The 26,575-nt window shown below is 38.3% G+C and overlaps 1 protein-coding gene across 1 annotated transcript in view; it reads left to right on the top strand.

The window, feature by feature from the left end:
• Positions 1–25,832, top strand: part of ephb2b (eph receptor B2b) — a 101,650-nt gene extending 75,818 nt beyond the window's left edge. The window contains exons 6-14 of the mRNA XM_073826087.1: positions 893–1,001; positions 1,242–1,306; positions 4,691–4,813; positions 4,906–5,153; positions 10,566–10,781; positions 10,869–11,018; positions 13,532–13,725; positions 16,520–16,675; positions 18,833–25,832. Coding sequence (XP_073682188.1) covers positions 893–1,001; positions 1,242–1,306; positions 4,691–4,813; positions 4,906–5,153; positions 10,566–10,781; positions 10,869–11,018; positions 13,532–13,725; positions 16,520–16,675; positions 18,833–18,941 — 1,370 coding nt within the window. The 3' untranslated portion in view covers positions 18,942–25,832. The remainder of the gene's footprint in view (positions 1–892; positions 1,002–1,241; positions 1,307–4,690; positions 4,814–4,905; positions 5,154–10,565; positions 10,782–10,868; positions 11,019–13,531; positions 13,726–16,519; positions 16,676–18,832) is intronic.
• The last annotated feature ends 743 nt before the right edge of the window (positions 25,833–26,575 follow it).

Raw genomic sequence — 26,575 nt, 5'->3', positions numbered from 1 at the left:
AGTTTTGCTTATTGTAGTTAGGGACAGTTTTTTTGGATTTCTGTCCTGCTTCCAAAACTCTGAAGAGGAAGAATGGTAGCTGAAACATGTCATTGGACGGCCGCCCATCGTTTTGCCCTTCCCAGATCACCTCATTCAGAGGCAGCTGCCTCACTCATGCCTGCTCACTCTCTAAGCCGCTTATTATGAGCAGAGAGTCAGAATTAGTCTGATCTATCCTCCCCAGCTCTCTGCTGGCATGATCATGCTCAGCCAGGTGATTCAAACACGGATGTGTCATGCCAGCAGGCTGTGCGCGCTTTGAGTGATTTAAACCAAGAAGTTTAAAACCGATTAAACAGGAAGTTACAGTGCTGCTGAATTCACAGGAGACCCGACAAAGTTCAGGTTTTTGTTTACTTACTACCTCAGCTTTTGGGAACAAGTGTTTAAATGTGGTAAAATCCGGTAGCACGCTAACACATACTTAGCCTCTAGGGTTGCAGAGTGAGCCCAGGGGTTTGTCTGCGTTGTGAAAGGATAGTCTGTAATTATAAACGAATAGAGAAAGCTAGGCAGGAGAGAAAGGGAAAAGAAAGTTCCCCAGGCCTTCCCAACATCCCAATCCGTCTGTCTTGCACCAATACACACATTTCCTCCATCGCCTGCCCATATGCTGCTGGAACTAAGCAGTCCAAGTCTACGGCCTCGAGGTATCTCACACAGGGCTTCCTGTCCCAGATTCCCCACCGCGAAAGTGGGGAAGTGAGGGTCTCTCACCTGTGTAGACACACACTGCAGTGCCTCAATGGAGTCTGAACTTGCTTCAGGCTGTATCAGATATAGAGACACTCTGCTGGGGTTTGTCAGGAAGTGCTAACTTTTGGATATGTGTGTGTATGTGTGCCTACAGAGGAGTACAACACTAGCATTCAAGAGAAGCTGCCTCTCATCATTGGCTCGGCGGCTGCTGGTCTGGTCTTCCTCATTGCGGTGGTGGTTATCATCATCGTTTGCAACCGGTAAGTTCCTAAACTTGTAAACCATTAGCATAGCTTCCCCCAATTATACCAGCAACCTGTCAGAACCCTGTGCTTTTGTCCTGATTTGCTTCATTAGCGGACATTTACAGAGCAGCAAAGCTTGTAAAAACTCACTTAATGATGAGGTTGTGTTAACAAGATGATGCTGGGCAGTAGCGAGTGTTGTTTTCATGGCTTTAGCACCTTTTTAAACAGCTGTTTGCCTTTGTTCGCCTGCAGACGTGGATTTGAGAGAGCAGATTCAGAATACACAGACAAGCTGCAGCACTACACCAGCGGCCACAGTGAGTACTTAGATCTTGACTACTATATGCACACATTGTATGTATACATTAAAAATAAACAGTGTGGAGTCTGTAAGATTACTTTCTCTCATCTACCCACCTCACACACCTATATTTAGCTACTGTATCTCTTTCACCATCAAACGCACCTTTATCTCAAAGTTGGACCTCAGCTTCTTAAGATCAATCTGTGCAATATTAATCCCACAGCTTCCCTCGAAATCCCATCAGAGAGCCACTTCCCCTAGAAGCGTTTTCATTGTTCATCTTTGTTCTCGTGCTCTCGTGCTTGGTTCTTTTCCCATCACTTGTTTATTTTCCCATCAAAGCAGTACACAAAGCTAATGCAAAAAAAAGCTCAGTGCCAGGTGTTTCAAAGTTAGTAAGATCCATTAAAGATTAGTCATAAAATGAGCAATACTTCAGTAAATACCGCCTTAGCCTCGGAGTGCTGTTCCATTTATAGAAATAAATCTTTAAGATTCTCTCGAGGCAATAATTTAAAGCTAAGCTCGCTCGCTTGCTTGCTCTCTCTCTCTCTGAGGGCTTATAGTTTATCTCTCTCTTGCTCACTCTGCTGAATGAAAACGCTCTGGCACTTTTCCTCAAGTTTTATTTTTCTTTGCCCTTCCTTATCAATTTAAACAGCTTTTATGCTGTGTAATCAGTGGTAAAGGACTGCTGTAAATGCTGTATTTATTGAAATAATTTCTGGGAGAGTGTGGTGCCAGTAAAACCTAGAAAATCAAGGTCAGAATTTATCCATTAGTGCTCAAGAGCCGAAAGTGCTCGCATTTTCTTACTCTTCTCACTTGTGTTGTTCTTTCTTAAACATTCTTTTTGAATCTTAAAGAGCAGGTCATAAGACATTTTAAAGTGTCCTAATATTGTAACAGGTTTAAATGCAAGGTCAGAAAACATTGAAATTTTATCAAAATATATATATTTAATATTAGAATAATTTTGCAATGATTTCAAAACGATTCAGTCAAAGCAGCAGACTTGATTGGTTTAATATCATGTAAATGTAAATATAATGTAAATGATGTTACTAAATATGTAGTAGAAAACCCATGAAAGATTAATGTTATTTAAAAAATCCACATCGTTTATACATATTTTGGACTATGGGGGTGCCATTATTTCGATGATGTCAAATGGTTGCACTTGGTGAGCTACTAGCACTAGACGTTGCTTTTTTTACCACAATACAACTTGCATCCTGTCAGGATGGCATCTAGCGTTTCTTGTCTTTGCCATTTGTAAGCTCTTTCAGTAGCCTCAAAGGCATCAGGGCTATAGAGGAGAGAACAAATATGTGGGTCATTAGGAAGTTTTTTTCTCCTTTTCTTATTGCTCTTCACTAAAGCAGTAAAGACTTACATCGCTTCTCTTGTTGCCTCTCAACTAAAAATTACAACCATTGTGGCATTGTATCAGTATTTTATTTTCCAAGTTGTTTATTCAGAGTTGCGATGTGGTAAAAATAGCAACAAGTAGCGCCAGTAGCTTGGCGAGTGCAACCATTTGACGTCATCGAAATAATGGCGCCCCCCATAGTCCAAAATATGTATAAAACGATGTGGATTTTTTAAATAGCGTAAATATTTCATGTTTTCTACTACATATTTCAGTAAGAAACATCATTTACGTTATATTAAGCCACGCAAGTCTCAATACCCAGGGTTCCTTTCAGGTCTGTAAACCCCTCCCTTCCATAAAAGCCTACTCTGCTCTGATTGGTCAGCTGGCCACGTCTGTTGTGATTGGTCTTTCCATATACAATGCGTGTCGGAAAAACAAAACCCTTCACAAAACAATGATGGATACGTTAGCCGAGTGCTACTGATGAAACAATGCAGTTTGCAAACCATCTACATTCTTTATTATTAAACGGAGTAATTAGAACAACGGCAGTCTACATTAATCAACACATTCTTAGGAGATAGTGGGATCACAGCGAATTATTTCACTAAGACAGTATTATCTTGGTTTACCTGGAAACTTAAAGCTGCACTAGGTATAAATTACATATTAATACAAAAACTATTTTGAGCACTCAATTGAAAATGTACACATAATGTATTAATCATACTTACAGGTTGTGTTTCGGAGACGCTTGTTGGTCCAAATAAAGAAGGCATCTTATGTTTATGGACAAGCATTTAGCAAATCCCTCATTGGACTCGCCAAGATTAGAGAAGCAGTCCTCTGTAAAATGATGAGCACACAACAAAAGGTTTGAATTGTATTGCTGTGGGATCATGAAACAAAATTAATTTTAACCACTGATACTTCACATAATCATATTTCGGCAATGAAAACAAAACAAACTTGCTTTCACAGCACTAAACACAGCTTCTTCTCGAAATGATGTACACACTAACTAGTGACGTATATCGTAACAGGCATAAGATAAAAAATATGACACCTCGTTTAGTCAACTATTTCTTTTGAGAGACAATATCTTTATTTATCATGCACTTTTTTGATTAACATACTGTTGAAGGATAGCTACATTACAATTTGCATAAAAGATATTTTTCAAAAACCCGTATGACCTGCTCATTTAAGGGAAAATTGTCACTATTTGCTTACCCTCATGTCATTTCAACCAAGTATTGCTGTCTTATTCTGTGAAAAGGATGTTAGACAGAATGCTATAAAATAGCAGTAGGAACATCCTACTAAACGTTTCCTTCTGTGCTCCACAGAGCACAAAAGTTACACAGGTTTGAAACAAAGTGAGGAAGAGTAAACGATGACAGATTTTCATTTTTGGGTGAACTATCCCTTAAAAAGTGAGCTCTGCTCAGAAGCACATTCTCCAGCATAGCACATACACTTCAACCTCATGAATTTGTTATAGATTGACGTTCGCAAATCCTTTGATGGTGGATGCCATTCGCTTCTCTCACTCTATTTATCTTCTTCTTGTCTGTTGCAAGAGCACATTTATCAAATCCAAAAGCGTCTGCGCAGCCAGATCACCAGTAGAAAACCTCTCCAGCTGCTTGAAAACACAATGTCTATTAAAATGCATTTAGATGGATTTGGAGTCGAGAAGCTGAATAATCGGATTTAAATGACTTAAGTCCTCGCACACTTAAGTTCACCTTAAGCCAATTTACCTGCAATCAAAAGCCATTTGATTGGCAGCAATGGAAATTGCTGATATATGGTCTCTACCAGGGACTATGACACCCTAGAGGTGATACATACATTAGAATGCCTTATCTTTCTCTTGGCAAATGCCGTTACACTCCACTGACTTTAGTCATGAGCTGTTTCAGTGTCATGCTCAGAATCCAAAGCACAGTACGGTGTTTTGTGCAGCATTTAAATATTATAGCTGTTTTTTTTTTGTTTGTTCTTTTTCCCAAGTGTCACCAGGTATGAAGATCTACATTGATCCATTTACCTACGAAGACCCCAATGAAGCAGTGAGGGAGTTTGCTAAGGAGATTGACATCTCGTGTGTGAAAATCGAGCAGGTTATTGGAGCAGGTAATCAAACCTCCAAACATCCAACAGTGTTCTACAATGAAGTTTTTCCTGCACCTTGACCTAAAGAATAGCGCACTTGTGTCTATCCATAGGAGAATTTGGAGAGGTATGCAGTGGTAACCTAAAGCTCCCAGGAAAGAGGGAGATGTTTGTGGCCATTAAAACACTAAAGTCCGGTTACACAGAAAAGCAGAGACGCGACTTCCTGAGTGAAGCAAGCATCATGGGGCAGTTTGATCACCCCAATGTGATCCATTTGGAGGGAGTGGTGACCAAAAGCAGCCCTGTCATGATCATCACAGAGTTTATGGAGAACGGCTCATTGGACTCTTTCCTCAGGGTGAGAATCTTTTGAGTCTTTAGTGTTTTTAAGCACTTTACATTGATTCCAAAATAATAGCTTAAGGCAGTTACAGTCGAAACAATATATTTTGTTTGTGAACTCATGTTCAGCTATTCTTTTTAACAGTTAACTCTTAGCTTTTTTTAAGCTTTTGAATCATTAGTCATTAAAGCTCTGTAAATATTGATTACAGACAGTTGATTACTCACTAAAAACACCCACATATCAGGTTTTCAGGCCATTTCAAGTCTTTTTTTGACGTAACAAAGTGGTTATATCCAAGTGTGTGAGTTGTTTACATACTTTTTAAACGAGTCTTCCCATTAACACCATATTGTTCTGTCAGACCGATTCACAAACATGGATTGCACAAACACAAGAGGCAGAATTTATCGAATGAGCCAATCACAGCCAACCATAACCAGTCATATCCAATCACATCGTGATGGAAGCATCGCTTCTTCTTACGTGACTTTCCCCCATTCGTTCTCAATTACCTCCCACCAAACTCATGGCATGATTTAGGGGGTCTGTTAAAACTCAATGGGCTCAGGGGAGTCCAGAGAGACACAAAGTCCCGCTGTAATTTTACCTGCTGGTGTCGCTTTTGGACAATGTTTCCTTTAAAAAAACGAGTGATTTATACACTTTTAACGTTATATTTTGTAAAATGTTTGTTGTTTTATTTTTGTACTACAAAATCTTTCATATCCAATATTTTGAGGAGTCACTCATAATGTCTCAGGGCAATGACTCACAGATCAGTTAATCATTTTTTCAACTAGGTCCTTCAAACCTTCTGAATGAACTGATTCAGTATAATAATGCGGATTTCCCCACGCTTACGCAAGCTCAGCAACGTAAACATGACTCGAATTGCAGTTCAATCTCTCATCAGCAGGTGTGTATGCACATCAGCATGCTGAACATCATACAAATGTTCCCTCCTAATTTCTCATGCTGTCCATCAGGTAATTCTCCACAGGGTCTCTCTGTAATACCCAGCTACCCCCCTGTAGCAAACATCTACTCTCAGTATTGATTCCAGCTGTAGGACTGTTGTAATAAGCTCAGTTCTCTTCCATTCATCTCTACGGGTTGCCACGCTAACATTTGCTTTAAAGCGATCTCTTTAAAGAAATAGTTGAATCATTGCTCTGTGGTTAGTCATGCCCTCATTTTGCATTGGTCACGCTCTCATGGCCACGTTCTCTGCATTACAAGCGTCAGATGAGCAGTGTGTCTCATAAACGGAGCCAACATATGTGCTTCCAGCCTATATCGCAGAACACACATATAGTGATTTGAAAATTGCACTTGGTGTTTTAAAGCTAGTTCACTTCCAGAATAAAATGTCCTGATCATTTACTCACCCCTATGTCTTCCAAGGTGTTCATGTCTTTCTTTCTTCAGTTGTAAAGAAATTAAGGTTTTTAAGGAAAGTATTCCATATAGTGGACTTCAGTGGTGCCCAACATTTGAAGGAGTGCTTACAAAGTAGATACATTTTTTTTTCTTTTACAAAATAACCAATCGTTTCGCTAGATAGGACACTTGTTCCCTTGTAGAGCTCTTGAAGCTGCATTGAAACTGCAATTTGGACCTTCATCCCGTTGGGCACCATTGAAGTCCACTATAATGGAGAAAAATCCTGGAATGTTTTCCTCAAAAACCTTAATATCTTTTCGACTGAAGATAGAAAGACATGGACATCTTGGATGACATGGGGGTGAGTAAATAATCAGGATTTTTTTATTCTGGAAGTGTACTAATCCTTTAATCTGAAAGCCCAGCATCCACAGATGCAATCTCATGATTAACCCGAGTACTGGAATCATCCTGGTCCTGCTTGAATGAGAAGAAAATGCGCTGTCGGGCCGATGACTGGCATGCGTCAATTTGATTTCAGCGCAGAGCTGATGTGGATAAAATAGGTGTCCGGATGCCTTGATCGCTGCTAATTGGGCTCTCTGTGTGTTGCATCGAAAAAAATGCTTTTGATTTATGTAAATATGTAATCTTTGGGGAAGGAATGATTTATTTTGCTCATTAGCAAGGCTTTGCCTCTGATCTATCATGAGAGAAAACTTATTTTATCCTTGACGTGTAGCTTTTCGGGGTGTTAGGCTCAGGAAGTGTAATTATCTGAAACAAGAAACCTTCATGATTATGGCGTTTAAACGAAGGCGAGTAAACAGGAACCAAACGACCCGCCATTTGTTAGACATTTGAACTGAATTTATTTCTTCTCACCACAATCAGCTCCAGCTCTCGCTAACCTCTGCAATTGTGAGGTTCTGATGTTATTTTAGCTGTTTGGCCAGCCAGTTGTTTCGCTCGTGTTTATACTTGCACAGCCCACCCTATGACAGAACGCACATGCCCTACCGTGCCATCGTGTGAAGAAATGACTGATATCTGATAATGTAAGTAGAAGTAAGGGTGAAAAACTACAACAAACACCTCAGGTTTCAAATTACGATTCTATATTAAAAAATTTGAAAAATGTTTTTTTTTTGCTCTCATAATGTCAGTTTGGAGGTGTGCGAGAGCTTTGAAACACCTCAGATCTTTGTGTAGCGTGCAAAATTGTGTTGTTTTTGCAAGACTGTCATCCATTTCTGACAGAACGCTGAATTCTTTGAAAACAACACGCCTCTGTTGTGGCACCTCACTATGACAGTGGATGACAACAGTGTGTGTTAGTGCTGAAGCGCTAGAATATGAGTCTGATGGACGTCTTGTAAGACAGGACTGAGAGACTCAACGCTAACCTGTCTTTCTTGCGCTGATCCAACTTCCAGTATTGTTTTGTGGCGGATTAGAGAGCGAAAGGAAGAGAATTCAAAAAGGTGCGCTGCCGAAACTTTCAGACAGATTTGAGAAGCATCAAACTGAAAAGTTAAGCACAGCCAAACAGAACCGACAGCAAAGACGCGTCTCAGAAGAAACAGCATGGAATAATTCACGTTTAATCGGAAAAGAAAGAATGTTTGCTTCGCTCATGCTGCAGATCCAAATAACTCTGAGGTGAAGAATTCCTCCAATTAAACTATAGGCAAACACTGTGAGCAGATTAGAGCACCAGGCTGTATTTGCGAAGGATTTCAGCTTTATGAATAATGGATGCCGCGTAATTGCTGCGGAGGGTGAGAAGTTCGATCACGTTGGCTTAACGTGGGGGAAGGGTTTGAGTGTGGCACATGCTGCTCAGAGGAGGATGAGTTTGTGTGCGACACAGAATGAAGACATCTCCTAGCTCTTTCGTCCACTGCTTTCCACTTGACGCGTGCGTGTCTGTCCGCACTGCGCCTGCTGCACTCGTCTCCTCTGATCAGAAGCTGCATGCTGCTGGCCTCATGGCTGTCTGCGGAGGGTCTACAGATGGAGGCAGCTGCAAACACAGCTGGGTCAGAAACTGCTGGACCTCCTCATGAGCAAAGGGCTTTCTGACCACCATGGTCAACAGCTGCAAGATTTGCCACGGCCCGCATTGATCATCGAATGTCTGATCTAGCATTGCGTAGCATAAACTCTACCAATCCTCACCAGAGTGTTTGCACAGCCAGTCCAAGCCAGGTTTGACTCAATGCATTGCGTTCAATCTCTACTCTTATCCGACTGGGCATACTAGACATTAACTGTGATTTCCCCAGCTTTATTCTAGCCTTAGTGCTTTTGTTTGGGATTTATAGGTTGCCCAGAAGTGGTAAATGTAGCACAGTTACTAACACTTTACATCCCCCTTTCAGAATCTGCAAAATGTTAATTATTTTAATACAATAAGAGGAATCATACAAAATGCATGTTATTGTTTATTTAGTGCTGATAGTTGTTCATGAGTCCCTTGTTTGTCCTGAACAGTTTAACTGCCTGCTGTTCTCCAGAAAAATCCTTCAGGTCCCACAAATTCTTTGTTTTTCCAGCATTTTTGTGTATTTGAACCCTTTCCAACAATGACTGTATGATTTTGAGATCCATCTTTTCACACTGAGGACAACTGAGGGCCTTATATGCAAGTATTACAAAAGGTTCAAATGATCTCTGATGCTCCAGAATGAAAAAAGTTGCATTAAGAGCCAGGGGGTGAAAACTTTTAAACATGGTCATTTTTATAAATTCAACTATTATTTTCTCTTGTGGACTATATGTAAACATCTTTTATGTAAAATATCTTATTCAGTTCAGTACCAAAGAAACAATAACATGCATTTTGTATGATCCCTCTTTTGGTCAAATAATTAACAATTTGCAGATCCTGAAAAGGAGTATGTAAACTTTCAATCTGTACAAATTGGTACTAAGAATGTCTGGTAATATAGTTTTTTTTTTTTTTTTTGTGGATACACACTTCACCTTTACTAAACCTTTTATAAGTAGGACTGTGAATAAATTTTAAGATAAGATTTTAACTAATTATTGTTTTCTTTTGTGATTAAGAGACAAACTTGTAATATAGTTTCACATTGAATCCTCAAATTTATGTAGAAACAATATGTGACCCTGGACCACAAAACCAGTCTTAAGTCGCTGGGGTATATTTGTAGCAATTGCCAAAAATACATTGTATGGGTCAGAATTATTGATTTTTCTTTTATGCCAAAAATCATTAGGAAATTATGTAAAGATCATGTTCCATGAAGATTTTTTGTAAAATTCCTACTGTAAATACATCAAAATGTAATTTTTGATTAGTAATATGCATTGTTAAGAACTTAATTTGGACAACTTTATAGGTGATTTTCTCAGTATTTAGATTTTTTTGCACCCTCAGATTCCAGATTTTCAAATAGATGTATCTCTGTCAAATATTGTCCTATCCTAACAAACCATATATCAATAGAAAGCTTCTATTGCTTTCATATGATGTATACATCTTAGTTTTGTAAAATTTAACCTTATGACTGGTTTTGTAGTCCAGGGTCACATATTAATATTAAAGAAGAATATTTTAAATAATAAAAGGAAGACTTTTAACATCAAGTATTACCAACATCAAGGCTAAAACCTCTTGATATTTCTATATCACTTTTTGATGGAAAACAAACAGAAAAGTAACAATTTTTTTTTTCATTTATTAAATAATCATCTTATATCAACTTATATAAATAAATAAATCTCATTAGACAAAGTAATTTGCATTTATTTAGTGTGAAATACACAAATATATAGTCTATCAACAGTTGTGGGCGGGGCTTGTGCAGTATGATGTCATACTGCCCAGAAAATCAAAACGGCTTGATAATTGAGACTGTTTAGGTTTTTAGGGGATTGTAGGGTGGATGTGTTCACACACTGCTAAAGCACATTTATATGCAAACACCATGTAAAAGTGAATTGTGCATCCGTTGTCTCCTTTAAAACATATTTTAATGTCTTGACCCATTTCTGTTCTATTCTTGTTTACAGCAAAACGACGGGCAGTTCACTGTGATTCAGCTGGTGGGCATGTTACGAGGGATCGCCTCTGGGATGAAGTACCTCGCAGACATGAATTACGTGCACCGGGACCTGGCCGCCCGCAACATCTTAGTTAACAGTAACCTTGTATGCAAGGTGTCCGATTTCGGACTCTCACGCTTTTTGGAGGACGACACATCTGATCCCACCTATACCAGTGCCCTGGTGAGAAGTTTTGTTGTATTTGATTTTAAACATTCGTGCGAACTTGTGCTTTGATTTGAGATTAATTGATGATTTGGGTTTATACAGGGTGGGAAGATCCCTATTCGATGGACAGCCCCAGAGGCCATCCAATATAGGAAGTTCACCTCCGCCAGTGACGTATGGAGCTATGGGATCGTCATGTGGGAAGTAATGTCGTATGGAGAGCGGCCATATTGGGACATGACTAATCAAGACGTACGTACCTCACTGCTTCCAATATCGTTTAAAGGTTTGGGGTCAGTAAGATTTGTAAAAGTTTTAGAAAGACCCTGCACCACAAAACCAGTCTTAAGTAGCAGGTATATTTGTAGCAATAGCCAAAAATACATTGTATAGGTCAAAATTATTGATTTTTCTTTTATGCCAAAAATCCTTAGAATTTTAAGTAAACAATATGTTCCATTAAGATATTTAGTAAATTTCCTACCGTAAAAATATGTCAAAACATAATTTTTGATTAGTAATATACATTGCTAAGAACTTCATTTGGACAACTTTAAAGGCGATTTTCAATATTTAGATTTTTTTTGCACCTTCAGATTCCAAATTTTCAAGTAGTTGTATCTCGGCCAAATATTGTCCTATCTTATTTATTCAGCTTTCAGATGATATATAAATCTCAAATTCAAAAAATTGACCCTTATAACTGGTTTTGTGGTCCAGGGTCACATATTGATTTAATGCTCAAGAAACATTTCTTCTTATTATCAATGTTGAAAAGAGTTGTGCTGGGTAATATGCAAAATTTAAATTCTTATTTGCTTTTATACAACTCTTTTACTTTAGGTATTTATTCAGTTCTTCCAATTTGCTCTCCAACCTCATAACCTTTTCTAAGCTGCACGTCCTCCATCTTTATAAATGTAAAACCGCCAATTTCTTCTAAAACAATTTTCCAATAGAAGCGCTGTCAAATGATCATGCCAGAGGCTGTTGGTCGGTTGGCGTATGTTAGCGCGTGATAGATGAACGCTGTGCAGCAATGTTGAATCAGAGGCTAAGGTAAACAGCAGAGAGAGCACGTCGTAAATCTGCCCATGTGCTGCTCTGCTGTATGCGACGCCAAACCTCAGACCCCAAACACTGCATGAGTGCAATCAGTCTTTGCAGAAACAGCCGCACCGATCATCACATCACATTGGCTTCAGAATGCAGAAGAAGACATAAGGATTTGCGTCAAGAGATCGCATTTTTGGGGTTTAAATAAGAGGTTGTGTTTGTTTTGGAGAACGTATGCTCTTGGTGGCTACATCAAGCTATTGTGTCAAAAGGGATCATTTTCTCTCTCACAAAAGCGACCACAAAAATTCACCTGTGCTTCACTCTCACTTCATGGTGAACAAAAAGATGATTTCACATGCAAAGCACGGTGCCACGTTAAACAGTCCCCCTGCCCTTGAAGAAAGCTCCCATTTCTAGCATCCCTTTGGGTGGCTGGGAAAAGGCAAATTATGGGTCCAGATAATGAAAATAGTTTCAAATTGAAAGTGTGAACGCTAATGCGCTAAGAGGGAGCGCAGATCTCACCAGTTATCTTATTAGCAGCTCCAGATAGCGTCGCCGTCCTCCCATCGGGCTGGCCGTTTGAGGCGCCTGAATGAGATTAATCAGGCCTTGAATGGAGCACCGTAATGGCTACGATAATGAGCTGGGGAACGACGGGTCTCACTCGGGTCCTGCTCGTACTTTCCACTTCATGGCCGTTTGAAGCAGCCTGTTTCATTCAGATGTGACGGTACATCCACTTCGGATAAACCTCTAGTATCTGTTTTGCACATTTAGTGATGCTGCATAGTTAATTTGCTGGAGATGTATTTAAGCTTAATTTAAGTGACGTTCTTCATTTCCTGTTACAACTTGCAGCACATTTTCCAAATGTACAGTCATTCGGCGTGTATATTACAGGCCGTGTGTTAATCATGTTTAATCTGACAGATGTTGCATGATTGGAAATGAGTAGGACGGATGGGAGCCAGACTCGTGCTGAATGCTGCCAAAAAACTTAGTAACACTAAGAACGCTCTTTTTTCACTTTTGATCAAAGAGGAAACGCTTGTACTGCCAAATTGCTGTTATCAGCACCTTTATAATCAAGATCTATTAGCTGATTTAGAAGGTATTAGATAGCAGCTGACTGTGGCCGCTTGTTTATAGTCTGTGTGTGTGTGTGGTTTTGTAAGTGTGAAGGGTGAGTGTGATCATGTGTGTGTTTGTGGCCAATGACAAATGGCTTCCTTGTGTCCCCCTAAGACCCAGATAATGATCACAGTGCATTTATGAAGACTACAGATCAATCCTCTGTCTCCTGCAGTGTTACAACCCTCCCGCCCAGACGCTGGCTCATATCTACTGCCACCTGCCTCACGCCATGCCGACAGCTCCTATCAAAACAGCGTTTTATGGCAATTTATTACTTTTTTTTTTTTTTATTATTTATTTAAATGTAATTCCTTACAATTCAGAGAATTAAACGTCTATCTGATTATCTGATAATGTTACACATTAATGTTGCCCACTGTGTGTCGAATAGTTTAAAATACAGTATGCAGGAGACCCAAGTTTGAAAAGCATGTGTCATTTCCCGAACCCTTCTTTTCTACTGTCGTTTGTCACCTGTCACTGAAATTTTGAATTCAATGAGCGTATCTTTCTCCGCCCCTTTTATTACCCAGCTAGAGACCCTCACGGATCTGTGTCTCCCTCTGCAGGTCATCAACGCCATTGAGCAAGACTACCGGCTGCCCCCTCCCATGGACTGCCCCAGTGCCCTCCATCAGCTCATGCTGGACTGCTGGCAGAAAGACCGCAACAACCGGCCCAAGTTCAGCCAGATTGTCAACAACCTAGACAAGATGATCCGTAACCCCAACAGCCTGAAGGCCATGACTCCACTGTCATCAGGGTGAGTTGGAAAACAATCGGAGTGCAGTTTGCTTGGATGATCAGAAGCGGATGAGTCAGTGGTTGTAAAACCTAGCAGACAGGATTTTATGTGAAGAGTGTTGCAATCTAGAGCTAACAGCTAATCAATAACAAGTGACGTAATCGACAAGAAATTTGATTATCGATTATTTGTGTTTGTGCACGATGTATGGAAAATATCTGTCAGAATTGTCTCTTTACAGTAGTGAAATATTCATTTCTGTGGACATACTGTATGGAAAACAGTCCCAAACGTGATCCGTCATTAAAGGATTAGTTCACTTCCAGGATAAAAATTTCCTGATAATTTACTCACCCCCATGTGATTTTAAGATGTTCACGTCTTCCTGTCTTCAGTTGAAAAGAAATTAAGGTTTTTGAGGAAAACATTCCAAGATTTTTCTCCATATAGTGGACCTCAAGGGGAGCCAACAGGTTGAAAGTTCAAATTGCAGTTTCAATGCAGCTTCAAAGGGCTCTAAACGATCCCAGCCAAAGAATAAGTGTCTTGTCTAGCGAAACGATCTATCATTTTCTAAAAAAAATTGCAAATTTATATACTTTTTACCCACAAATGCTCATCGTGCACTAACTCTGTGATTGAGTCGAGATCAGGGTACATTTAACTTACTTTGTCTTCTGGGAAACATGTAAGTATCTTCTGAAGGGCAGTACTAAATAAAAAAAAAATTATATTTAGGCAAAATAAGAAAAATGTACACATCTTCATTCTGTTCAAAAGTCTTCACACCCCTGGCTCTTAATGCATAGATTTTCCTTCTGGATCATCAGTGAGTGTTTAAACCTTTTGTAATAGTTGCATATGAGTCCCTCAGTTGTCCCTAGTTTGTAAAGACAGATCTTAAAATCATACAGTCATTGCTGTATATACACAATACACAAAATTGCTGAAAAACCAAACAATTTGTGCTACCTGAAGGATTTTTCTGAAGAACAGCGGGCAGTTTAACTGTTCAGGACAAACAAGGGACTCATGAACAACTATCACTAAACAAAACAAAACAAAAAAACACAGCTGTGAATCATTCAAGTAACAGGACAGTATTAAGAAGCAAGCGTATGTAAACTTTTGAACAGGGTCGTTTTTATAAATTCAACTATTATTTTCTATTGTCGACTATATGTAAACGTCTTTTTTGTGAAAAATAACATGCATTTTGTATGATCCCTCTTATTTTGCAACATTTTGCAAATTCTGCAAGGTGTATGTAAACTTTTGACTTCAACTGTATGTGAGTGCTATGTTGGTTAATTACAATTAAATTGTAATCAATTGTGAATGGAGCTTCTCATGTATGTGATGTATAAAGTGTTCCAAATCAGTCGCTGCGAGGTTTCATTTCACTTAGGCTTCTACCTAGAAGGCTGTAGACAGCAAGGCAGCTCACTGTGCTTTGGAACAGGGCGTACATTTAACACTTTGACTCATCTGACATAATTTAACTCATGCAGAGTAGTGCGCAATAGTCGTTACAATAAATCATATTTATGTAGAAAGTCATGGAGATGTTTAAACAAGTTCCTACAGTATTTAGTTTATGGAGACACATTGCCTTTTTGGAAAGCAGTATAGACACAGACGTGAAACTTTACACTATGGTATGCCGTGGCAGCATCAAGGGATCGTAATGACGTTTTCAGTCTAACCGTTGCACATACATAATACTGTATTGTTTGGAGAGAAGTGCAGATCCATCCATGTTACATGATACACGTGTGGCTACAAAAACGACTTTATTACTTGCTTTGAAGTTTCTTTTTTAAGGTATTTAGTACTTAGATTAGTTCGACAGCCTCGCCGTTACACTGAAGCGCACTGTATGTCTGTGTGCATGTGTCCTTTTGCGTGCGTGTTTCATATATAAGAGGACATTTTCTGCGTCTGACCTTTTGCCAGACCTGACTCACTTGCATCCTTCAAGGCATATTTACAAACCCAAATGGAATATGACCTTAATAGAAATGCTTTAAACAGCCTTCTTCTAAATTATTCCTGTTCTGTTTTCAATCTTTGGTCAATGCTTCGGTTTTACGTCCGATACCTGTGGTGGACTTTATTGATGCTGTGAAGTTTGTGAGTTATTTCTTTTGGCACTGAATTGCCGCATAAATAAAATCAACTGTGTTTGATAGATCAAATCATTATTAAAGGCTTTAGGCAGTCGTGTACTTGAAACAATAGTAAATCTGGGAGGCAAAGTAACAGTGGGCAAAACTCTAGTCAGTTTCTTGTGGACAACTGTAAAGTGGCCCAGTTTCTTCTGTCATCGCGCTGATGGTGAGAGGTTTGGGTTTTGCACGCTTCTCACCAGCTCTTTTTGCCCAGAGGCTTATACGCTACAGTAATGTTGCTAGAAAGTGCAGTCATCTGGGGACATTAATTGCATTTTTTTGAAGAATTAAGCAGGGCAGAGGATATTTTGCACTTAAATTCTTCCCTAAGTTCCTTTTTTCCCTCTCCAGAGATTGAATTATATTGACCCACGAAATAATATAGCTCAGTTTCCCCAAGTGTGTCACAATTGCCAAAAATATGCATAAGATTTAGTTTTTAGTTTTAGGGTTTTTCTTTTTTCTTTTGCATTGATGATAATATGCCAAATAAATGTGAACCACATGTACTGTAGGAATGTACCATGTATACTATGGGGGGATTGTAGTGTATGCTTGGTGGTTAAAGGCTATTTTTATTGCATACATTCACAACAGTGTGACTCATCTGTCTCTCTATCTCTTTCTCATTGCCCCTCCAGTGTGCATTTGCCCTTGCTTGACCGCAGTGTGCCGGACTTCTCTAGTTTTAACACTGTGGATGATTGGCTGGATGCTATTAAGATGGGCCAGTACAAAGACAACTTCACCAATGGCAACTTCACCAGCTTCGACCTCGTTTCCCAGATGACCATGGAGTAAGTGTTATATCTATGAGAGAGAACAGTTTGGAAAACAGCCACGCTTTCATCACTGAGTCAGCAGAACCTATAGGGGATGTATGACTCTGATAGCGCTGATTGTCGATGCATAGTTTTGCTTTATTGCCCTAAGTTTGTCTGGTCTGTTTATTAGGGCTTCACAATATGGTATAAAATATAATATGTGACCCTGGACCACAAAACCAGCCATAAGTAGCACGGATATATTTGTAGCAAAAGCCAACAATATATTGTATAGGTCAAAATGATCGATTTTTCTTTTATGTCAAAATCATTAAGATATTAAGATCATAAAGATATAAAGATTACATTCCATGAATATATTTTGTAAATGTCCAACCGTAAATATATCAAAGCGTAATTTGATTCAACTTTAAAAGTGATTTTCTCAATATTTAGATTTTTTTGCACCCTCAGATTCCAAATTTTCAAATAGTCGTATCTCAGCCAAATATTGTCCTATCCTAACAAACCATACATCAATGGAAAGCTTATTTGTTCAAATATTATTTCAGATAATGCATAAATCTCAATTTAAAAAATTGACCGTTATGACTGGTTTTGTGGTTCAGGGTCACATATTTTATATTATGCTACTGTTCAAAAGCTTGGGTCAGTGAGTGTTTTATTTCATTTAATTTTGTTTTGTTTTGAAAGAAATTAATACTTTTATTCCACAAGGATGGATTAAATTAATCAAAAATGAAAGTACAGACAGATGCGTTTTTCAACATTAATATTACAAAATATTTTTTGAGCAACAAATATTAGAATTAAGCAGCATATTAGAATGGTTTCTGAATAATCATGTGACACAGAAGACTGGAGTAATGGCTGCTAAAAATTCAGTTTTGCCATCACAGGAATAAATGACATTTTAAAATCTATTAAAATAGAAAAAGGTAGAAAACCGAGTCTAATAAATGTTGTTAAAAGTACACCACCAGTCAAACGTTTTTGAACAGTAAGATTTTTAATGCTTTTTAAACATTTATTTGATCCAAAGTATAGCAAAAACAAAACTTTGAATTACTTTTACTATTTAAAATAACTATTTCTATTTGAATATATTTTAAAATGTAATTCATTCCTGTGATCAAAACTAAATTTTCAGCATCATCATGCCAGTTCAGTGTCACATGACCCTTCAGAAATAATTCTTATATGCTGATTTGCTGTTCAAGAAACATTTAAAGTTGAGTATATTTTTTCAGGATTCTTTGATGAATGGCAAGATTCAAAGATCAGCATTTATCTGAAATAAAAAGCTTTTGTAACATTATACACTATAACATTCAAAAGCTTTTTTTGGGAGGAAGAAAGTATAGATATTAATACTTTTATTCAGCAAGGATGCTTTAAATTGATCAGAAGTGATGATAAAGATATTTATAATGTTACAAAAGATTTCAATTTCAGATAAATGTTGTTCTTTTAAACTTTCTTTTAAATGTATCAACGAAACCTGAAAAAATCTACTCAGCTGTTTTCAACAATAATAATAAATGTTTTTTGAGCAGCAAATCAGAATATTAGAATGATTTTAGAAGGATCATGTGACTGGAGTAACGATGCTAAAAATTAAGCGTAGAAATCACAGGAATAAATTACATTTTAAAATATATTCAAATAGAAAACAGTTATTTTAAATGGTAACATGAAAGATCTTACTGTTCAAAAACTTTTGACTGGTGGTGTAGTTCATAAAATCCAAAACATTAAATACAATTGAAGACTTATTTAAAAATGACAGCCTTTTTAGGTATAATGATAAACGCACAAGGTATATTTTCTCATCTTTGTTGCTGGATGACAATCCCAGTGGAAAAGGGAACCACAGAAATGCATGCTTAGATTCTTCCTGTCGTCTCACCTCAGCTGTTACCTGACCAAACTAGACACGCCATTAAAAACAAAGAGAGTGTTGTTGTTTCAGAGACGCTTGGATTGTGCAACAAAACAGAGGATGATAGGGATAAAGGAATTTACCGGTTACTCAATCTTGAACTAACATGCTCAGTTTACTTTGGCATCATGTGATAAAGCCAGTGAATAAAAATGTGTTACTACAACATTATGGTATCTGCTTCAGAGCGCTCACATGTTTAATCTTGCCTGTCTGTGTGTACATAGGGACATTCTCAGGGTCGGAGTGACACTAGCAGGTCATCAGAAGAAGATCCTCAACAGCGTTCAGATGATGAGGGCCCAGATGAACCAGATCCAATCGGTAGAGGTTTGACCACATGCCCCGATTAGACTGGGAGGAGGACAAGAGGAGGAGGCGGAGGGCCAACGTGAAGGGACGGGGCGGCCACCACAGACCCTAAGCCTGATTTTCCTTCTGGACCACCTAGGATATCCACCTGCCCCCTCCTCCGAAACACTCTCGTTCTCCATCTGTGTCATCTGAATCCCCCATTAACCCCCAGACACCCTAATGGGCTCCACTCGGGAAAGCTACGTCTGGAAAATATGGTCACAACACCTGATCGTTTAGCTTTAGCCGCCACCAATCACAGGATGACCATTCAATCTGCCAGCAATAGGCTCCGCCCCCTTACTTTCCTTTTACTTTTCTTCATTTTTAGTCTTTTTTTTTTTAAGAGTTTTTGTAAAGAATTTTTAAAAGCTATGAAAACACATGGAATCTATATAAAATATATAGATTGGTGTAACATTGCAGACTGAATATGGTGGACTGAATCAAAAGGCTACCCTTTAAAAGGGCGATGAAGAAACAGGAGTTTAAAAAATCAAAAAACACAAAAAAAAAAACAGCTCGCCAGTTCGCCCCACAATACATGCTTCTGAGATTTTCTTTCGAATACTTTAGGAAAATCTTGAATAGAAATAATGACTGTCTGCTCAGTGGATACACACGGGACAACCTGCGGGACCCTAATCCCTCTCCCCTCGCTGACAGCCGAGGGAAAAGTATGTGAACACCATGAAATGGGACTTCCTTTTGGCAGCCGATACTGCCTTGAAGAAAATACAAGACTTTTTTTTTTGCAGTTTAACTACATCAACACACAAACAGAGAGTGAAAAAAAGTTGAAATAGTTATCACAGTGTTGAATTTGTGGTGCAGACTTCTCATTGCTTGGAGGGAGAAAAAAATAAATATTTTACAGATGTCATAAGAGCCTGCCAAATAGAGCATCATCCCTTTGTACCTCGTCCTGTACATATCAGATGCACTTGACGTTGTGAGGTCATCAGTACAAGCCTGATGTAGTCCAACATTTAGTTTCAGTATTAGATGGATCTACATTGACATTGATGGATTTTCTTTCGTGTGCGTGTGCGTATATGACTCGAGGGGGTCATCTTTTATATTCCTTCTCTTTTTTCTCATGGGCTAAGATGATTTCGTTTGAAAGACGGCGTAAGATGTTCTCCCCCGCAGTTGCATAAAGAATTTTTAGCGTTTTCTTTTTTTTTTCGTGAACTGCTTACAGAGAAGAACCCTGAGTGCACGTATGGTGTGGTCTTCACATCATCTACTCTTCGTTTATGTTTAGATCCCTGCTGTGTGTTTGCGTGTGTGTGTGTGTGTGTGTGTGTGTGTGTGTGTGTGTGCGTATGAAGCCCATGGAGCTGCAGAGCATGTGTGGTGCAAAACTATGATTTCACAGATAGCTTGGATTTGATACACTTTGCAGATCACTGTGTTGATATGCTTATATTTTTGCCACCAAAATCATTTCTTTAAACAAAAAAAAGTTTTATAATAAGGTGTTTAGGGGTTTTAATATCTGATAAAGTATGCAGTTAGAGGACATTTTCATAACAGGGAAGTGATTGTTCATTGTGAAGCATAGTTTTATATGAGGATATTGTTATTGTATGACATTTTTGAACTGGTTGCATTCACCAATTGGGGCCAAGCTAAAATTTTAAGTTTCATAGGACAAACAATATCGGCTGTAAATTAGTGTGTGTGTGTGTGTGTGTGTGTGTGTGTATAGGTTTTATTTTATACAGAAAACACATCTGTAATTCCTACCGTTCTCCATGGTATGGTACTTCCACAGTGCTCTCTGAGATCGTTCACCTCCATGACATAGGATAAGAACAAAAAACTCTGTATATAATATTCTGAAGCAGAAACGTCCCCCTCAGAGAGAGGTTTTTCTCAAAACTGTGTTGGATTTTAGTGTACATATTAATTTTTTAATGTGTTGTTCAAACTGAATGGAGAGTCGCTATTGTCGATGTTTATTTTGGGCCTTTTGTTTTGTACTAGGATGGGAAGCAGCCGTAGAGATGAACAGGCCGGAGGCATCTTCATCCATGCTGGAGCGTCTGTGTGCGTGAATGAGTGCGTTTGTGTGTTTGCACGTGCAGGTACGTCCGTGTACCAGCGTTAAGGTCACTGTGGATAACAAAATACTCCTAGCTCAGCCATCGAGGGGCTCGCTTTATTCCATAACCTCAGGGTTGACATGCATCTGTGTTAAGAAACCATGCAGTACTGTGAGGTCAGTTTACTGTACTGTAGGTAAGAGTGCTGATGAAGTTCTAATCAGATGGTGTTGACCGTTCTCTGTTCTTCCCATTACATAATGCTTCCATTAGAATGAAGATTCTGCCGTTCAGTCTTTAGGCGTGAAACACAACGCCCAGCAGTCAGGCCATCCCAGGTGTGAGCTCTTGAGAGACTAGCGATGAAGCCCTAGCGCTGAATTCAAAGGCCTGAGAGTGTCAACTCTGCTCTGTTTCCAGAAAGACGGTAGGATTTTACTTTCCTTAGAGCTTGATATAGTAAATGGCCCTTTAGTTTCAGCTCTCAGCTTTTCAGTCGTTCTTGGTAACTTTTTTTTATCACCAGCAGGAGGATACAGGGAGAAAGGAAATGAATCTGGGCTTAACAGCTTGTCCTAACCAGCAACGTGTAATTTGTCCGTCGACACTGAAAGCAAAAATTCACTGCTGCAGAGTCGCAGGACTCGCAGCCAATTTTTAATATCCAGTCACACCGCTCAAAACTTTGAGATGGTCTCTTATGCTCACCTAAGCTACATTTATTTGGTCAAAAATACAGTAAAGACAGTATTATTGTAAAGTATTACTACAATTTAAAATAGCTAGTTTTTTATATGTTTTAAAATGTCATTTATTCTGATGCCAAAGCTGAATTTTCAGCATCCTTTACTTAGTCTTCAGTACCACATGATCCTTTAGAAATCATTCTAATATTCTGATCTTGCTGAAAACAGAATAGAAAGGTCAAAAGAACAACATCTGCAGTAGTCTTTACTGTCAGTTCAATATTAATTTAATGTGTGCTTGCTAAAGTAATAATCAAATTAAAAAAGAAAAAAAATTAAGTGTATATTTGAACTAATTGCAAATAGTCTGCCTTGTTGCCTTGAGTCTATTTACACTAACTCCACCCTCGAACATGCGGTTAGGCTAGTCAGCATTACAAAAGACGACTGTTAAACAACATTCCCAGTGGCGTAGGCCTTAAAGTGTGTGGTAGTAACTTTTTGAAGCGATCGAGCCAAGTAATTTTTGGAGGTAATTTTTTTTCTTTTTTAATTTGATTATTACTTTAGCAAGTTTAAATCCGCCTTTTACCAAACTCGTTCTTCCTACTTTTCACATCACATATCATATTGGAAAGGCATTTAAAAGTGGAAAAGTGATATAATGTGCCTCACGAGTGTTTATCGGATATGGGTAGGTGTAGGGAGGCCTCTATTGTACAGCCTGGTCTGACGAAAATGTGCGAGATGCGAAATACATACTAATAAATACATATCACTGCAGTTTCCAACAGAAATGTCCGCTGAACGGCACTAAAAGCGTGTTTTTTGCCTTCTGCAGAACAGATGAACGCACATGCGGTACGTTTTACGTGACGTTGGTTTTGTACGGGTTTTGTAAATGTCCGTTGACGGGAGCTATAGCTCTAACGCTCCTTGACGTTTTAAAATAACGTATCATCTGCATTACACCTAAACCTAGCCAATAGTATGAACAAAAGCCAATGTGATGTAAAACCCAGTCGCAAGCATGTTGTTTAAGCTTGCTTTTCGATCTCTCACTTTTCAGCTCTTTCATCACGATTCATGTTTTTGACAGGATTCGTACCCAAAGATTCCACATCCTACGTCCAGTACCGAGCAAGTTTATTACTCTTTGTTACAATTAATCATAATTTTATGAAAATTATTAGAAGCGTTTGCTGTTTTACCACCTCTAGTGGACACTTCTGTTGGAAACTTTAGTGATATGTATCTATAGGTACGCATTTTGCATCTCGCGAAAATGTTCCTTTAGATGCGGTTCATCATGAGATCAGGTAGTAATTGTGCTAATAAAGTGGCATCCATTTAATAATTTGAATAAAAATGATCATTTATGCTCAATACGTTATTATTGCATACTGTTTTATAATGTGCTACAATACTGAGATGCAAATATCTGCTACTTGCACTTAGTATAAATAGCATCTAACTAATATTACTGCAAAGTAAATACAATTTTTACAATAGAACATATGTAACCCACCATATGTGGTCCACAAAACCAGTCGGGTATATTTGTAGCAATAGCCAACAATACATTGTAAGGGTCAAAATGATACATTTTTATTTTTGTTGCCAAAATTCATAAGGATATTAAGATCATGTCCCATGAAAATATTTAGTAAATTTCCTACTGTAAATATATCAAACTTTTGATAGTAATATATGCATTGCTAAGAACTTCATTTGTACAAGTTTAAAGACAATTTGTCACTATTTAGATTTATTTGCAATCTCAGATTCCAGAATTTAAAATAGTTGTATCTCGGCCCTACATTAATGGAAAGCTTGCTTATTCAGCTTTCAGATTATGCATAAATCTCAATTTTAAAAAATTGACCCTTATGTCTGGTTTTGTGGTCCAGGGTCACATATCGCTATTTTCACTTAGTGCAAATTAAAATCCTAATGACCCCAAACTTTAGAATTTTAATGTAGGTGGACCAATGAGGTTTCTCTGTGGATGGAGCTATCAAGCTGCTATAAAAATGAATATCAAGCAATTGACAAAATGTTCTGTCCCTTGCAGGGTCTAAAAATAATTACAAAATAGTGTAATATCCACTAAAACAGAATGTAAACTAACTAAAATAACAAAATAAATACATTCAAAATATGTTGTACATTTTCTACCGCAAATATATCAAAACTTAATATTTGATTAGTAATATGCATTGCTAAGAATTTCATTTGGACATCTTTAAAGGCAATTTTCTCAATATTTTGATTTTTTTGCACCCTCAGATTCCAGATTTTCAAATATCGTCCTATCCTGACAAACAGCTTTCAGATGATTTTGCAATTTCACCATCTCAAAATTGACTGATTGGTTTTGTGGTCCAGGGTCACATATGTGACACCTTGGTGGCTTTCAGCAGCTGGTTAGGACAAGGAAGTCAGTCAGGGAGGTAAGAGACAGATTGAGAGTGAAGAGTACTCTCACATCATAAAACTTCAACAGTGATGGTGCCAGCAGCCGCCTTTACCTGTCTGTTCAGCACATCCTCTCAATATTTAATGGCTTCTCAGTGTCACTGCTGCACTGTGAAACTAAGGTTCTGAATGCCTCGTCTTCCTCAGAATAACACTGCTTCTGCTTTGCCCTCCTAGGACAATCACTGTCACTCAATACCAGGATCCACACACACATTGCAGCGGTACGTCTAGAAAACCTACAGAAATGCAGAAGTTTAGACACTCTCGGCAGTAGCTCAGCAATATTTAGAGGTGCTGCCCGCAAGTTCCAGCGTGTTTTAAATCAGCCTAACAGCACTGGATTAACAGAGCTTTGAATGAAATCCAGTGCTGAAGGGATATCCTGTGTTCCTGATCCTCATCTTCTTTTCCTTCCAATGAAATGTGTCATTTCATAAGTACAGTTTCACGGGTCTGCGCTATTTGCAAGAAGACGTTTTTCTTGCAACTTGGCGCTGATGATCACAAGAGTTTCTGGCACTTTAAATCGGGAGATCCGAAGGTACATTAACAACCAATGAGCCTTTCTATTTTAAGATATTGATACGTTGAAAGATTCTGACATTTGCTATGCCTTTTCTTCAGCAAACCTGTATTTACATAGAAATATTTCATCACGGCGGGTCTTATGTAATTCTGTTTTTCCACTGCATCTTAAACCGCTCGAGTTTGTTTCTCAGTAGGGGACTAATTGCTTCATACGTCTCCCTCTCTCATTTATCGTTTAACAGAACACTACGTAAACCACAGACAAATGAGACGTGGCATCGAGAGTGTGAAAGAATGTCACGCTGAGTGATTTAAGCACTTCTTATTGTTTTCTTCACATGGATTATCACCTTAAACGCATAGTTTCTACCACAATACAGTTTTTATTTTTGATACAAGTGCTGGGAAAGATGGCGCACAGGCATTTTTTTTAATACTCAGAGCCTTTTTTGTTCAGATGGCTTGTGAAAATAGCCAGTAAGCTGCCATTATGTGGACATGCGAACTGCAAATGTTCCTTCTGGCAAGCAAAAATGTGATCGGCACAGAAGCGTGCACCGTTTAAAGCTTTTTGTTGAAAGCTGGGTGACAGCAAGCTGTGAACAGCATATGCTCGCAGCTACCGCCGAAGCATAATACCAATGCAAAACCGTTATTATGATGATTATGTGCGACTGTGAACGTAAATACAAGCTGGCTCTGGCTCGCTCTCATTGGTCCATATTTCTGCCTGCATCCTCCAAATATGGTGGGAAGTTCTCGGATAGAAAATGGTTCCCCGAACTGAGCTGTAGAGTGCGTGTAGGGCCGCAGCACCCTCTGGTGTTAGGAAGGCAGTAGTGCATTCTTTCCCATGTCTTTCTCAGACCTGCTTTTCATGACAGGGCGGCAGACTTCTCTCTTTCTCTTTCTCTTGCTCTCGCTAGCCCGAATAGAGCACTGCCCACCTGGACCACTGTGACGGAGATGGGAGGTCCTGTTTCGCTGTATAAAATGTACATTTGACTGTAACCCTGTGAATGATGTAACAATTTCATTATTTGTAATATTGTTATTGGTTTATTTTCTAAAAATTGAAAAAAGCCCAACTTGACTCTCCTCATTAAAACATGAAATGAGATCTGTTATACAGCGTTCTGTGTTTTGTGTGTGTGCTAGTGTCAGTGTTTGTTTTCTGATAGCACATTGCGCCAGCCCTGCCAAAGTCACGGGCTTAATTCCAAGTGAATGCATAATAATAAAAATGTTTAGACTGAATACACTGAGATAAATGTGGCTGCAAAATATTTAAATTATGTTTCCAAGTTTAGTTCTTGTTTGCTCACTCAGCAACATTTGTGGATTAATGTTAATCACTATTGATTTAGAAATTATTCTAAAATTTCTATTTAATGTAAAAAGAAATCAAAAACAGTGAAATAACTAAAATAAATCAATTTAATTATAAATGATTAAGCTATCTTCACATGGACCAATAACTTTGGTCAGATAACTTTGATAGAAAGGTATGTAATGGATTACAATCAACCAAAAACTGTTACTATGACGATATTTACACAACTATCAATACTTTGTTGACCAATTACCAAGCAATGCTTAATTCTGTTCAGTCTGTGGTGTAAATAGGTCACATTAGCAATTACAGAAAAAAACACTTTAGCCAAACATGGTCAGCATAAATAATTTTGGTCCCAATTTTTTTTAATCAATTTTACTAGTAGTCCACTGTATGAAGAATTTTTTTTTTTTTTTTTGGGTATGTCACAGTTTACTGTATTTTGCTATCCTCACTTACATAAATGAACTATAGTGTCATGCACCCAAAAATTAAAAAAAAATTATATCTGGTGTCTGAATAATTTCTCGTTGT

Source organism: Garra rufa, chromosome 20, assembly GCF_049309525.1.
Source record: "Garra rufa chromosome 20, GarRuf1.0, whole genome shotgun sequence".
Taxonomy (NCBI): Eukaryota; Metazoa; Chordata; class Actinopteri; order Cypriniformes; family Cyprinidae; genus Garra; species Garra rufa.
This window is presented reverse-complemented; position numbering and strand designations above follow the sequence as displayed.